Here is a 15,792-nt window from a genome sequence, read left to right as displayed (position 1 = left end):
CTCCACTTGGGCTCATGACGTCCTCTGTCTCAGCCAGATCAGGCTCCTTTCCTCCATTCCTTGTTCCCCTGCCACCTCGCTGCTGCTCCTTCTGGAGGCCTGGGGCTCAGCGTGTGGCCCTCCCCTCTGTCCCACAGCCTCCCCGGGGGACCTCAAGCAGCCTCAAGCTCTGAGCTCCAGACTCAACTCCCACTTCTAAACCCTGACCTGACACCTCCCTTAGAGGCTGAAAAGGCTGCTCAGATGTAACAGGTCCAAAGCAAACTCATGGCATCCTCCCCAGCATAGCTCTCCCATCTCGCCGCTGCAGGATTTAGTCTCAGCCGTGAGCAACCCCATTCCTCTGGTTGCTTTGGCCCAAATTCTGCGAATGTGACACCCTCTGCCTCCACCCAGGCTCGGCCGACCCCTCCACCAGCACTGCCTCTCACCCCTCCCCGGAGTCCCTCCAGCTTGTGGAAAGAGGTGGCAGCCCCTCCCAGGTCCCCTGCTTCCCCTCCTGCCCCTCCTACTCTGCAACTAGAAGGGCAGAGCTGCATCCTTGCACCGATCCTTCCGTGGCCACCCCCACATTCAGCTTCAAAGTCTGAGTCTGCGGCCCAGGTTGTGAGGCCCCCTGGGTCTCGCTCGGGCTCTCAGCTTTTCTTCCCTCCCACGCTTCCCCCAGCTTGCTCCGCTCCCACCAGGTCCGGCTCCTTGCTGTTCCTCCAGTGTGCTCAGCACCCTTCTGCCCCAGGGCCTTTGCATGTGTGCCTCCTCCCTCACCTCCTTCTCCATTCGGGTCACCTTCTCAAAGACCTCCCCACCCTCCTCTGTACGGCAGCCCTGCTGGCACCTGCCTCCATGTCTGGCTTCATTGCTTTTCATAGCACGCGTTGGCTGCTTTACGCATTGGTTTGTTTTGGGTCTGCCCAAATGCAGGCCAGGGACACTGGGGGCTCGGTTTTGTTCTTGCTTTGTCTCCAGGGCTTGGCACAGAGCAGAAGCCAGGAAACGTGGGTGATGGAAGGAAACGTGAATGGGGAGACGCAGGACGTGAGGAAAAGGGAGCAGACGCCTTGGCCAGGGGCCCTCTGGGGAGAATCCTCTCATCTGGGGTTAACCATTGTTAGCAGCAAAACCTTTTAAACAAAATCTTACACAGAACCCCACAATACAGTTATCTATTTATTTTGAGACGAGGTCTCGCTCTGTCATCCAGGCTGGAGTGCAGTGGCGGAGTCACGGCTCACTGCAGCCTCAAGCTCCCAGGCTCAAGCCATCCTCCACCTTAGCCTCTCAAGTAGCTGGGACTACAGGTGTGCACCACCATGCCCGGCTTTTTTCTTTTTTTTAAGAGATGGGCTCTCGCTATGTTGCCCAGGCTCGCCCACTCCCTTGTTTTGTTTTGGTCACACAGTTCAGAGAAAATCTTGACGTGTAAAAATTAGGAATAGGAACAAAAAAAAAATCAGGTATCCTGTTCAATGAAGCAAAAAAGTCATATGATTTCATTTCCAAACCGTGAAGCTGCATTCGACTGGAACACCCTAAAAGGTAGCACACAACACATCTGACTTTGAGTGGATGTTTTGCTGCATTTTCTAAGCGTTCCAATATCATATTAAAAAGTCGAGGCTGGCTTGCAGACCCTCTGAAGCCCCAGGTGGGGTTGCCAAGTAAAAGAACCCCGGAATAGTTTTTTACGTCTAAGAATGTCTTGTTAAATTTGTATTTCAGGCATGGCACAGACCTAGGCTGAAAAACCGACTCACTGTTTGTCTGAAATTCACGTTGAACCTGGCGTCGTGCACTTCCATTTGCTAAATGTGGCCACCTGGCCCTGTTCAGGGAAGGGGTTTGGGGAACGCGCGGCGGGGTGGGGCGGGGCCTGGGCGGAGCCTGCCACGCCTGGGCGGGGAGATGGCGCCATCAGACTCTTGGGGGCGGGGCTGCCACGCACGGGCGGGGGCGGGGCCATAGGGCGGGGGCGGAGAGATAGGGCGGGGTCAGACATGAGGGGGCGGGGCGGAACAGAACTGGGCGCGCGGGGGCGGGGCCGGGCGCGCCGGCGCACGTGACGGTGGTTGCCAGGGTGAAAGTTCAGCGCGCCGGCGGCACTTCCAACATGGCGGCGGCCGGGGCGGCGGTGGCGCGCAGCCCGGGAATCGGAGCGGGACCTGCGCTGAGAGCCCGGCGCTCGCCCCCGCCGCGGGCCGCACGGCTGCCGCGGCTGCTAGTGCTGCTAGCGGCGGCGGCGGTGGGGCCGGGCGCGGGCGGTGCGGCGCGGCTGTACCGCGCGGGCGAGGACGCCGTGTGGGTGCTGGACAGCGGCAGCGTGCGCGGGGCCACCGCCAACAGCTCGGCCGCGTGGCTCGTGCAGTTCTACTCGTCGTGGTGTGGCCACTGCATCGGCTACGCGCCCACCTGGCGGGCCCTGGCTGGGGATGTGCGAGGTGAGGCGCGCCCCCGCGCGGGGACCCACGACCCCCGGGACCGCGGCCTTCCGGGACCCCTTGCGACCGCCCCAGAAGGCGAGTCCCGGGGCCCCTCCCCCGTATTTCTTTCCTTACCGCAGAGCCAGTCCCTGCCCCACAGAGGCACCCGACTCGGACCAACCCTGGCCTTTCCAGGGGCAGGAGACTAAGCCAGCTGCTCCCCATGTCTCTCCCAGTTAATCCCCGTTAGATCTTGACGAGTTGGGCTGTCTCAAGTCAAAATGAAACCATTCTCCCGCAGCCCTCACTGCACACTTGGGGATAGGGAAGCCCTCCCGTATCCCAGCTCTCAAAATACCTATGTTTTGAGCCCCAAGAACTTCATTGACCTTCCAGGCCTCCTACCCTAGCTGTTTCCTAGCGTCCACACACCCCATCCCCAGTGCCCAGAATTCCTGTTCTCTGAGGATCCCTCATTCCTATTCCACACTCGTAGCCACCCCATTCCCTTTGAACCTTCATCATTAACTTTCTGGTTCGGATCGCTGGCCATATAGTGGGTGCTCAAAGTGAACCCACAACTTAGAAATCCAAATACTCTGGAGACTTCTCTATAATACCCCAAAACAACCTATAAAGCAATTTTTTTTAACTCTACAAAGCATTTCATTGGTGGGCTTCTTGATCACAGATGCACGCACAGCCTTTGAGAAATCTTTCACCAAACTGCTGGTAGTGTTCCGCACTTTATTGTTTAGTGCTTTCATCTGGTCGCACGTTGTTAACCAGTCACGAAGTTACTCGCCTGCTCTACAGGTCAGAGTTGGCGTGGGAGGGGGCATTCACAACACCCTTCCCTTAAAATGGTATTTAAATCACTGAAGCAGGAGGTCCTCCCGACCCAGTGAGGTTTGGCAGGACTTCCTGTGTTGTGCTAACCTCAAATTACATGTTTCAGTGGGCAAGATCTGTAACAAATTGCTACTCTTTCTTCCTGCACCTTTGTTTTTATGCCTTACACCCAATCCTGCTGTATTTTTCTCATCGCAAACAGATTTGTAAAGAAACTTTTTTTCAAGTCTAAGTAGGGCTTTTGTATGTTACTGTAAATGGTTATCTTTAAAATGCATTCTCCTCTTAGAGAGCTGGGGCCTTTTGATTCTAATGGATTCCTCCTCTTTGATCTCATGTTTTCTTATGTCCCTGTTGACCTGACTCAGAACTGAGGTCAGAGACTGGAAGAGATGGACAGAAAAACTGTTCAGTGGGGTTTTTAGACACTGCTTTTAGGAAAACAAACAAGTAATTCAATCATGTAAGGAACCCTTCAGTTCTTGTGTGTTATTCAGTGGCAGAAACAGATATGTTCATTAAAATGCAGGTGGCCCTGGCAGGACTTGGTCACTTTTTTTGTGGGTTTTGGTTTTGATTTTTTTTTTTCAGTTGAGTCGCTGAAGTCTAAAGATCGTACCAGATTCAAATATTGCAAATTCTGTAACTGAAGCAGCACATAGCCTTGAGAACTGTCCCCGGAGCTCAGAAGGAAGGCCACTCCTGAGAGCCACACAGTAACGTCCATACCCAGTGGTGTGATGAACTCAACTCAGTAAGCCTCCTTTAGTGGGTCTGACTGTCTTCTCAGTCACGACAGTAAGAACAGGCTTGTGCCTGAGACTGAGACTGGAGGAGGATATGGCTGAAAGTGAAAGACAGTGGTGACCTGACCAGGCAGCAGGGAGAGGGCTTCAGGGAGCCCAGGCAGAGGGTCCTGTTGGCTAAAAAGCCAAACTATAAAATACTGAAAGAGGTTTGTTCTGAGCCAATAAGTGTAGTGGCCATGGCCCGGGGAACAGTGTCAAGAGGTCCTAAGAAAGTGTGCTCTAGGCAGTCACGTTAATTTGATTTTATACATTTTAGGGAGACAGAAGTTAGAGGCAGAGAGACATAAATCAGTACATGTAAGGTATAGGAAGGGGTAGGTTTACAGATCATAGGTGGATTCTGATTGGCAATTGATTGAAAGAATTAAGCTTTGTCTAAAGACTTGAAGTCAGCAAAGAGAAATGCTTGAGTTAAGCTAAAGGGGCTGTGGAGGCCAAGGTTAAGTAGATGAAGCCTCACAGGCAGCAGCCTTGAGGAGAATAGAGGGTAAATGTCTCTTTTCAGACCTGAATGCTGTCAGACTCGTTAAATGTCTCCTAGATCCAGGAAAGACCTAGAAAGGGAGGGAGATTCTCTACAGATGCAAATTTCCCTCACAAAAGACAGCTTTGCAGGACCATTTCAAATATGTCAGGGAAATAAATGTATTTGGGGGTGAAATATTTTGATTTCCTGCAGGGTGTGCTATTTGTCATGCGGTGCTGTACCCGAGTCAGGCTGGAGTTTGGTGTCGTTGCTGCTGAGGCTGTGCCGTCTGTCTGTGATCTCTGTTGCATCACGCTGGTCAGCTCTGCCTAAACTCCAAAGGGAGGTGGTGTAACCAGGCGTGTCTGACCTCCCTTGCCGTCAGGGCCTGGAATTTCTTTCCTCAGGTTGCCCTGGGGTCTCCTTGGCCAAGAGGGGGTTCAGTTCAGTCAGTTAGGGGACTCAGGATTTTATTTTTGGTTTACAGTCCTGAGAGCCAAGCTGTGCCCATGAGGCTTGTGGGAGGTGGAGTCCGGGGAGAAAGGGATGAAAGGCCCTTGGCCCTGAGGAGTCCCCGGAGCTGTTCTAAGGCTGGGACTCTCAAAGTAGGGCCACTTAGGGACTTGTTAGAAATGCCTGCTTCTCCACAGCCCCAGCCCAGACCTGCCAGCTCAGAACTGTCTGCTTGGCGCCTGGCTCCCTGTCTGTCATCCCTGCGTGGAGCTGTCCCACAGGGATAGGGCGCCCATTGCCCGTGGCAGTGCAGGGGTCTGGCTGCATGCAGGCATTCCCGTTGTCAACATTCTCATGTTTTCTTATGTCCCTGTTGACCTGACTCAGATCAGTCATCTGTGGCCCTGATCAATCACCTGTGACTTAGGTCATCCTGCTGATCCCCTGGGGGCACACAGGCCATGGCTTGAGCCCCCACTTCTACCTAGAGTGTCCAGCCACCTTCTCCCACTGGTCCCCCTGGCCAGCACCTGCCACGCCCTGCGTTCTCCATGCCTGTGGCTGCTGGAGAGGATGGTTTGGTGCGGGCTCTGCTTCCCAGGAGCCTCCAGCTGGAAGGAGCAGGACAGGCCAGGGCACCTTTGTTTTCCTCAGAAATTTGGATTGGACTTTAGCTCTTGACTGGTTTTTTCAAGGTTGGGAAAATAAATGTTTTTTCTTATAAGAAGGTGGCTTAAGAAACAAAAGGTGTACTGTTTGGTGTGACCAAGTGTCATTCTAGTGTTTGTGGAGATTTGGCTTAAGCCTGTCACTTCTAAGTACTTTGCAGAACAAAACCTTGTTGGGTTCCTGAAGATCTGCCTGGCAGTGATGGTTGCTGGGTTTGTGATGGAAGATGAGGCACCAGGGCCTGGGGCTACACTTTGGCCCATCTGACCGGTGAGATCTCCAAAATGCCTCTGCAGTCTTGAGTGGACAAGAGGGTGCACCCTAAAGGCAGGGCCTGTGTCCCTGTGCGTCCTCTGTGGCCCTGGTGCCTGTTCCCTCCCATCTCCTTCACTTGGTCAGCCTGAGAAAACAGGGCAGGCTGCCACCCACAACAGGCTGAGTCCTCCCAGACCTGTCCTCAGGAGGGCGGGAACACTTATGTTGTAGGTGATAGCACGTGAGGTTGCGTGGAACAGGCCGAGTCCTCCCACACCTGTCCTCAGGAGTGTGGGGGCGCTCATGTTGCAGGTGATAGCACGTGAGGTTGCGTGGGATAGTCACGGTCACGCAGCTGAGTGACAGGCCGGGATGGGTGTCCAGGTGTGGGTGACCTGGAGCCATGGCAGTTCATTCCTGTGTCTTTGTAGAGGACAGGTGGGGGTTGGGAGCTGGACACATCCGACATCTCCTGAAGGAAGGGTAGGGCATTCTGTGATTGCTGCCAGCTCCTCTGTCCCACTTGGTCTGGTTTCTTGTCTACTCGACTAGGCTGCAGGCTTCTTGGAGATGAATTAGAACTTGGTGTTCCCCACAGGCTCATTGTCTGTTTACTGGAAAAAAAAAACAATAAGGGCCAGAGGGAGGGGGACATGCAGGTGTCAGCGGGCATTTGGCGGAGCTGACAGCCCGTGAGAGCCGCCAGGTGCTCACTGGACTCGGGAGGATGGAGAGGGTGGAAGGAGGAAGAGTTGGGCAGTGGAGGCCTCCTGTCTCCTTACGGGCCCAGAAATGGCTTAATGCAGCCCCGCTGTGGCGACCACATGAGTATTTTACAGAAAGGATGGTGCATCGGAGCAGCCGGGCTCCACGTTGGCCTCCCCAATGGCTGTGGTTGATGCGTCTGAGACTACACCGAGAGACCCAGGCCACTTACTTGTTGTTGAAGTAAGATGGGATGGTTTGCTAAGAGGGCCTTACAGCCACGTCCAGGGAGCCGTCTCCGCTGTGTCATGCTGGTCGTCGTGCCATGGGGTGACCCAGGTGACCCAGGTCATAAGCACTGCTTGGGCTTCCCTGACAGAGGACGGGCTGAAGGACTGTCATTCCCTCCCAAGAGATAAACAGCATTGGAATTGCTGTCACCTTGGAGCACCCTTCAAGGCTGAAGAACGTGTAGTTTTGGTTTACCAGAATTGAGTTAAATGCTGGGGATCAAGAGTCCATGGGACCCAGCCCTGCCCTCAGTCCCCAGATGAGGCGACTGTAGCGTGTGCCCAGGTTTTCTCAGACCAGCCCTTGGCAACTTCTAGGAGATTTGTGTTAGGCTCTCCTGGTTGCTAGGTGGGTTTCATTTCTACCCAGGCCTGTTATTCCAAACTTGTGCCTTGAACTTGGAGCTTAGCTAAGAATACCTTTGCTCAGCCAAGAGGGGCCTCCACCCAGAGAGGGTCTTCTCCAGGGACTGGTGTGCGGAGTTCGAGACCCCAGCATGGCCCTGACTCAGGAAGGAGAGGCTGCAGTGGACCTCTGTCCCTTAAACACAGCTCTCTAGTTGCCTTTCAACTTGGGAGATTGTTTTATCTTTACTGTAATCATTTTCTAGAACGAATTGATACTTGAATATACATTAGACTTCTGTAGACTTTTTCATTAGAATGTGACAAGCAGCAAACCTTGTTAGATTCAGTATTAGAGTTATTTGACAAGCACATTTGAAATAAATGTTAATCTACTATATATAGAAGCTTAATTATTTCCCAAGTATTTTTAAGACTGGAGTCCTAAAATAGCCAGGCTCTTGAGCAGAAGTGAGAATAGGCCTGCGGTCTCATTTCTGCCTCCCTTTGGAACCCCCTGGCTGTGCTGGGTTGGGCACCCCCGCCCCTGCCCACACCCTGTGCCTCTCAGCTGGCTCTAACCCCAGAGGCCCAATGAAAGCAGGCCATTTGCATTCTGCTTTAGAGGTTCAGAGCTAGACAGGTGGGCAGAGCAGGAGAAGGGGAGGGTACCCGTTGAATGAGGCCAGTGCCCTGAAGCTAAGCCTTTTACGTGTTTTGTATTTGATTTGATAATATGGACTACCATATCTTTTGTGTTGCCATGAATACCGTCCATCTGCCGAGTCCTTGCCGGGACTCCTGGCGCCTGTTCAGCTGCTGAGGGAGGCCTGTGTAACTGAAATTCTCCCTCATCTGCTCGGCCTTCCCTGAGCACAAGGCCTGGCATTCTTTCAAGGACAAAGGCGACGTGGGGTGCCCGCATGCCCCTTCACCAGGACCGACCCTGAGTGGGGTGGTGTTGTCGGGAGCGTAGCTCTACCGAGGCAGGTCGAGGTGCTGCCCCTGCGGACTGGTGGATGGAGCTGGACTTCCCTCGCCCTGCAGTGTGTGCAGGGGCTCTGCGTGAATTCACGCTCCGGGATGAATTTGCGCTGGAAATTCATCTGTTGGAGGAACAGCAGGGAACAAAGCAGGGAGGTCCCCGCCTGAGGAAGCCTGTGCTTTAGAGGGAGTAGCAGACAGTCAACAGGAAGACAAATAAAACAAGGAAGTGGCCGGGGCAGTGGCTCCTGCCTGTAATCCCGGTACTTTGGAAGGTGGGAGGATCACTTGAGCCCAGGAGTTCAAGACCAGCCTGGGCAACATAGCAAGATCCCGACTCCTGTGGCCCCAGCCACTTGGGAGGCTGAGATGGGAAGATCACTCGAGCCCAGGAGGTTGAGGCTGCAGTGAGCCGTGATCACGCTCCTGTACTCCAGCCTGGGTGACGGAGTGAGACCTGTCTCAAATTAAAATAAATAAGTTACCTATAGGTTGTAACTCCTAGAAAAATGAACAGACTGATTAGAAAGAAACTGGAGTGGCCCTGGGTGGTAGAGCAAGGCGTCAGAGGGCAGTGACTTGGGAGAGGAGCCACGAGGTGAAGGCCCTGCCAGGGGCATGGCTAGCACAGAGGACCCGAGACAGCCAAGACTGCAGTGTCCAGGGGACCTTTTGTTTTAGAGATCGGTCTCTTCGTGTGGTCCGGGTTGGCTTTGAACTCCTGGGCTCAGGGGACCCTCCTGCCTCAGCGTCCTGAGTAGCTGGGACGATGGGCAGGTACCACCATGCCCGGCTAAAAGGACTTTGATAGGGCCTTGGTCGCTCAAGGGGGCGACCACGAGGTCCCTGAGGGCCCTGCAGCAGGCAGATGCAGGCTCAGTAAACAGTGCTTGTCTTCTTCCTGAGCAACAGAATGCCAAAGAACAATTTTAAGCAGGGAAACCTGGTTTCTAGGTAAAACTCTCTGGCTGCTCTCTGGAGAACTGAAGGCCAGAAACCAGCGGGGAGCACAGTGGGATGTGTGAGAGAGGCCAGGCCGCGCGTGGCAGTTGGGGCCTGAGGGGCAGAGGGAGGGTTGGCACAGCCAGGTGGGAGGAGGCTGCCCGCCGGGCTTGCTCAGGGCCTGGATTGCGAGGCGGGAAGGAGGCCCGGGGAGCGTTGTCTTTGGAAGGCCAGCTCAGGGTTCCCTGAAGTGTGAGGGATCCTCAGGGAACAAAGGGGAAGTCTGTGCCTTCCTGGTAGAATTGTGGTTTCAGGTCATATAGACAGTGTTTGGGCAAAGGTTACCGAAGGCCACGTCTTGTCTTCTTGGAGCATGAGAGGGTGCAGGGAGGTGGGCACGCACCCGAGATGCGGAGCAGCGCGTTTCGCTCCTGCCTGGGGCACGGCTCTCGTTCCTGGCCCCTGGCTGGTCGGTTTCCCCGTCTGACTAGTTTTCTGCATCCTGTTGCTAAGGAAATATTAGGTAAAACCTGGAAATAGGACAAAAAGCTGAGTCTTGTGTCCTCTCAGCATCATGTTGGGGTGTTGCACAGGCTCGCCCAAGGGCTGTGACCTGGGGCACGGACATCGGTGTGTTTACCCTGCTTTCACTGCTGATTAAGGGCCCAGGCTCTGTGGTTACTCGTGAGCTCGCCGACCTCGTCTGTCTGGTAGACAAGGAAAGCCCAAAGGTTGTGGTTTTCTTGCCCCATAGGACAGTTTCTTTGCGCACTGTCCCTGGGTGCAGGTGGCACTATTCTCTCTGCTCCCCACCTGGCCTCACCCTTTCCTTCAGCAGTCCCAGTGGAAGAACGTTGTTGACGCACGTTCACTCTGCGTTTGTGTGAGAATCGTGTGTTTAGCTTTTGGAAAATTCTACTTGGACACTGGCACAGGACGGGCTCCAGGTGACACCAGCACAGGACGGGCTCCAGGTGACACCAGCACAGGACGGGCTCCAGGTGTCGCCGGCACAGGATGGGCTCCAGGTGTGGCACAGGATGGGCTCCAGGTGACGCCGGCCCAGAGCAGGCTCCAGGTGTGGCACAGGACGGGCACCAGGTGATGCAGGCCCAGGACGGGCTCCAGGTGACGCCGGCCCAGGATGGGCTCCAGGTGTGGCACAGGACGGGCTCCAGGTGACGTCGGCACAGGATGGGCTCCAGGTGACGCTGGCCCAGGACAGGCTCCAGGTGTGGCACAGGACGGGCTCCAGGTGACGCCGGCCCAGGATGGGCTCCAGGTGTGGCACAGGACGGGCTCCAGGTGACGCTGGCCCAGGACGGGCTCCAGGTGTGGCACAGCACGGGCTCCAGGTGTCGCCGGCCCAGGATGGGCTCCAGGTGACACCGGCACAGGACGGGCTCCAGGTGACGCTGGCCCAGGACAGGCTCCAGGTGTGGCACAGGACGGGCTCCATGTGACGCTGGCCCAGGACAGGCTCCAGGTGTGGCACAGGACGGGCTCCAGGTGACGCCGGCACAGGATGGGCTCCAGGTGTGGCACAAGACAGGCTCCAGTTGTGGCACAGGACGGGCACCAGGTGTGGCACAGGACAGGCTCCAGGTGACGCCGGCCCAGGACGGGCTCCAGGTGATGCCGGCCCAGGACAGGTTCCAGGTGTGGCACAGGATGGGCACCAGGTGATGCAGGCCCAGGATGGGCTCCAGGTGTGGCACAGGACGGGCTCCAGGTGTGGCACAGAACGGGCTCCAGGTGATGCCGGCCCAGGAAGGGCTCCAGGTGTGACACAAGACAGGCTCCAGGTGTGGCCCAGGACGGGCACCAGGTCTGGCACAGGATGGGCTCCAGGTGATACTGGCCCGGGAAGGGCTCCAGGTGTGGCACAGGATGGGCTCCAGGTGACGCCGGCCCAGAGCAGGCTCCAGGTGTGGCACAGGACGGGCACCAGGTGATGCAGGCCCAGGACGGGCTCCAGGTGACGCCGGCCCAGGATGGGCTCCAGGTGTGGCACAGGACGGGCTCCAGGTGACGTCGGCACAGGATGGGCTCCAGGTGACGCTGGCCCAGGACAGGCTCCAGGTGTGGCACAGGACGGGCTCCAGGTGACGCCGGCCCAGGATGGGCTCCAGGTGTGGCACAGGACGGGCTCCAGGTGACGCTGGCACAGCACGGGCTCCAGGTGTCGCCGGCCCAGGATGGGCTCCAGGTGACACCGGCACAGGACGGGCTCCAGGTGACGCTGGCCCAGGACAGGCTCCAGGTGTGGCACAGGACGGGCTCCAGGTGACGCTGGCCCAGGACAGGCTCCAGGTGTGGCACAGGACGGGCTCCAGGTGACGCCGGCACAGGATGGGCTCCAGGTGTGGCACAAGACAGGCTCCAGTTGTGGCACAGGACGGGCACCAGGTGTGGCACAGGACAGGCTCCAGGTGACGCCGGCCCAGGACGGGCTCCAGGTGATGCCGGCCCAGGACAGGTTCCAGGTGTGGCACAGGATGGGCACCAGGTGATGCAGGCCCAGGATGGGCTCCAGGTGTGGCACAGGACGGGCTCCAGGTGTGGCACAGAACGGGCTCCAGGTGATGCCGGCCCAGGAAGGGCTCCAGGTGTGACACAAGACAGGCTCCAGGTGTGGCCCAGGACGGGCACCAGGTCTGGCACAGGATGGGCTCCAGGTGATACTGGCCCGGGAAGGGCTCCAGGTGTGGCACAGGATGGGCTCCAGGTGACGCCGGCCCAGGACAGGCTCCAGGTGTGGCCCAGGACGGGCTCCAGGTGTGGCCCAGGACGGGCTCCAGGTGTGGCACAGCACGGGCTCCAGGTGTCGCCGGCCCAGGATGGGCTCCAGGTGACACCGGCACAGGACGGGCTCCAGGTGACGCTGGCCCAGGACAGGCTCCAGGTGTGGCACAGGACGGGCTCCAGGTGACGCCGGCACAGGATGGGCTCCAGGTGTGGCACAAGACAGGCTCCAGTTGTGGCACAGGACGGGCACCAGGTGTGGCACAGGACAGGCTCCAGGTGACGCCGGCCCAGGACGGGCTCCAGGTGATGCCGGCCCAGGACAGGTTCCAGGTGTGGCACAGGATGGGCACCAGGTGATGCAGGCCCAGGATGGGCTCCAGGTGTGGCACAGAACGGGCTCCAGGTGATGCCGGCCCAGGAAGGGCTCCAGGTGTGACACAAGACAGGCTCCAGGTGTGGCCCAGGACGGGCACCAGGTCTGGCACAGGATGGGCTCCAGGTGATACTGGCCCAGGAAGGGCTCCAGGTGTGGCACAGGACGGGCTCCAGGTGACGCCGGCCCAGGACAGGCTCCAGGTGTGGCCCAGGACGGGCTCCAGGTGTGGCCCAGGACGGGCTCCAGGTGTGGCCCAGGACGGGCTCCAGGTGTGGCACAGGACGGGCTCCAGGTGACGCCGGCCCAGGAAGGGCTCCAGGTGTGGCATAAGACAGGCTCCAGGTGTGGGACAGGATGGGCTCCAGGTGATGCAGGCCCAGGATGGGCACCAGGTGACGCCGGCCCAGGACGGGCTCCAGGTGACACAGACCCAGGACGGGCTCCAGGTGTCGCCGGCAAAGGATGGGCTTCAGATGTGCACTCCTGACGCTGGGAATTCACCCGGTGTTTTATTTATCAGAGGTGTCAAGGTGGAGTGCACCCGTGTAAGTCTCGGGGTGCACGCTGGGTTTTGGAGCACCCGTTTGGCCAGGGGGCCTGTGGTTTGGGTGATGCTGCAGCACTGGCTCTTCCTGCTGTCATGAGGAAAGCCTCAGATTGGCCAAAACTCGAGGGAAAGCAAGGTGGGTTTTTTCTGTCTCCTTTATTTAAGCTGGCAGCTGCGGCCTGTTTCAGAGGGCGGCCTGTTTCAGATACCTGTGAATATCCGTCTAGTCCGGCTGAAGGAGAAACATCACCATTGCCACCTAGCATCTGCCCCATCTCCGCACACCGCGCGTCTCCCCAGGGGCCGGCACACAGCCCTCTGTCCTTGGGCAGCAGCCAGTCCTGTCTCCGGGTGCCCCATGGAGGAGAGCTGTCTACCTGGCTTTCTGTGCGGAGCAGGTAGTGGGGAGGAGGTGGAGGGTCAGGAGCGTTGTAATGACGCCTGGGACAGCTGAGTGGAGGTGGTGGGTGGCAGGTGGCTTGCAGAGTCTAGACTGGGAGAGGTCCGGGTTGACTTGGTGGGGTGCAGCCCCCATCCCGGCCCTGACCCTGACTGCCAGTGACTTCGGACCCAGAGGGAGACTGGCTGCTCCCTCAGCTAAGGTGGCTGCGAAGTTCCATACATCATCCTTATGATGGAAACTGCTCTCCACAGCCCAGTTCCTCCCGAAGCTGAGGCCAGAGAGTGTCGCTGGTGAAAATGTTCATAGAGGAAGTGCCTGCAGGTGCTGAGACGGAGAGCCATGCCTTTCTGTGTGCCCAGAGTCTGTGGTCTTGGATGTGGAGAAGAGACGGCTCAGCCTTGGCCACCACTGGGCCATGCTGCCTCTGTAGCCACCAGAGCTCCACGGGTCGCCTGGGTATGACCCAGCGCGAGGGAGAGGGGAGCAGGTGGTCTTCAGGGCTCTGGCTGATGCCAGCGCTCTATGCTTGCTGGCCACCCAGCTCGCTGGCCACTGTCTTCCTTCACTCAGACGTCGTGGTGTTTATGAGTTCTCCACGCACATCAGTGGCTGCCCGTGGCTGTTGAGACAAAGAACAAAGTCTGCACCAAGATCTGCAGCCTCTTGTGAACCGGCCCGAGCCCAGCTCAGGGCTTCCCCTCGTCTTCTGTATGACGGTGTCCCTGACTCCAGGTGTTCCCGCGGCTGCCTCCCCTTCTGCTCTGCCAGCCTGAGTTGTCTTCTCTCCTTCTCTCCTTCCTTGGTCGTCACTCCCCATAAGGGCCCAGCAGTGTCCCTGGTCCTGTATCCCCAGCACATGCTTGTCAGTCCCTGCAGGTGTGGCCGTCGTGGGGACGTGGCCTTTGAGTGGGCATGTTGGTCCTGGCCCTGCTCCGGGGGGTGTGCTGTGCCAGCACTCGTGCCTTTGACCCGGCCGATCCTCACACTGCTCTTGTGAGATGGATCTTCCTTGGCATCTCCATTTTACAGATGGAGCAACTGAGGCAAGAAGAGATTGTTACTTGCCCCAATTCTCAAAACCCAGTAAGCAGCAGAGCTGGATGTGAAGCTGCCTGGCTGGGTCTCCACCTGCAAGGAGGGTCTGCTGAGCATGGGCCATGGGCGGGGGAGCCAGTTGAACAGTGGTCAGGGTAGACTCAGATGAAGTGGCATTCGGATGGAGACCTGGAAGGCAAATAGGAATGAGCCCGGTAAAGGGAGCGGGGGTCACACAGTCCAGATGTGTGGGGACATGACAGAGCAAGACTCGCCTGTGGTCGCTGGGGTGTGGCGCGATGAGGCTGGGGCGGGCGCAGTGGAGCTGGGGGGCCTCGTGGAGACCAGCCTTGCTCCCAAGCCGGGGGTGGCCATCGGGGCTTCCTCCAGGGCCCTGCTTCCGTCTCCACCTGCTGATGCGAGGTCCACAGGAAAGGTCTTAGTGACAGCAGCCTCACGCCCAGGAAGGTTCCTGGGTGCCAGCGTGCTAGCCCTGAAGGGGCTGTGTGAACTCTGTCACTTTTTTCTCCATTAAGTGTCTCTGTCAGGCCAAAAAGAATTTGCCACCGTTGCTGTAGGATGGTGCGTTGTCAACACTGAGCTGGAAAAGGTGTGGGACATCTGCCGGACATCTGGGCGGCCCTCCAGGGGCTCAGTTAGAAGGGCAGCACTCCCGTTACGTGTGCAGTTGACCCTCAGACAACTTGGGGGCTGAGGGTGCCAGCTCCTGTACAGTCAAAAATGTGTATATAACCTGCGACTCCCCAAAAACTGAGCTCATAGCCCACCATTGACTGGAAGCCTTACCAGTAACAAACAGTCGATTGACACAAACTCTGTGTGTTACACGTGTTCCGTACTGTGTTCTTACAGTAAAGGAAGCTAGAGAAGATCGTCGCACAAAAGAGAAGTAGGCCTTCTGCTCAGGAAGTGTCCCAGGTGGAGCCTCGTGAAGGCCTTTGTCCTGGCCAGGCTGCCCCAGGTGGAGCCTCGTGAAGGCCTTTGTCCTGGCCAGGCTGCCCCAGGTGGCAGCGGGAGAGGAGGTGGAGGCAGTAGAGGGGAGGCAGGCGTGTTCCGTGTCACTTCATGGAGGTACGTCGTGCCTTCTGTCTGGCTTTCTTGCTTTTTATTTCTCTAAACTGTTTCTGTGTGGTTCCAGTCTTCCTTCCACTGTTTGCTTTAGTTTTAGTGCCTGTTTTAGAAAAGGGTCCGTGTCATAGAAGAAAGCAAAAGCCGTCTCGAGTGTTGAGAGTCCTGCCAGGTGATGGTGCATTTGTGTTTGGCACTGGTTAGGAGGCGCTTGGCTCCACAGTGTCGTCTTCTGTTCTCTTGAGTTGCTGCACGATTCGTCTCATGGAACCCTTCTCCCCCACCCTTTTGACCACATCCACGACCTCTCATGGTTTCCTTGATTGGCTCTGTCATAAATCCTGTGAGGTCAGACGCAGCCTGTGGACACGGTTTTCTCCAGCGGGAGTTTGTGTGGGCTCAACAGC

The 15,792-nt window shown here is 57.3% G+C and overlaps 1 protein-coding gene across 1 annotated transcript in view; it reads left to right on the top strand.

Annotated features, from left to right (window-relative positions):
• The first annotated feature begins 2,086 nt into the window (after positions 1-2,086).
• Positions 2,087-15,792, top strand: part of QSOX2 (quiescin sulfhydryl oxidase 2) — a 40,710-nt gene continuing 27,004 nt past the window's right edge. The window contains exon 1 of the mRNA XM_019034181.4: positions 2,087-2,435. Coding sequence (XP_018889726.3) covers positions 2,108-2,435 — 328 coding nt within the window. The 5' untranslated portion in view covers positions 2,087-2,107. The remainder of the gene's footprint in view (positions 2,436-15,792) is intronic.

This window comes from Gorilla gorilla, chromosome 13, assembly GCF_029281585.2.
Source record: "Gorilla gorilla gorilla isolate KB3781 chromosome 13, NHGRI_mGorGor1-v2.1_pri, whole genome shotgun sequence".
Lineage (NCBI taxonomy): Eukaryota > Metazoa > Chordata > Mammalia > Primates > Hominidae > Gorilla > Gorilla gorilla.
The sequence above is the reverse complement of the archived record's forward strand: the minus strand, read 5'-3'. Positions and strand labels throughout refer to the sequence as shown.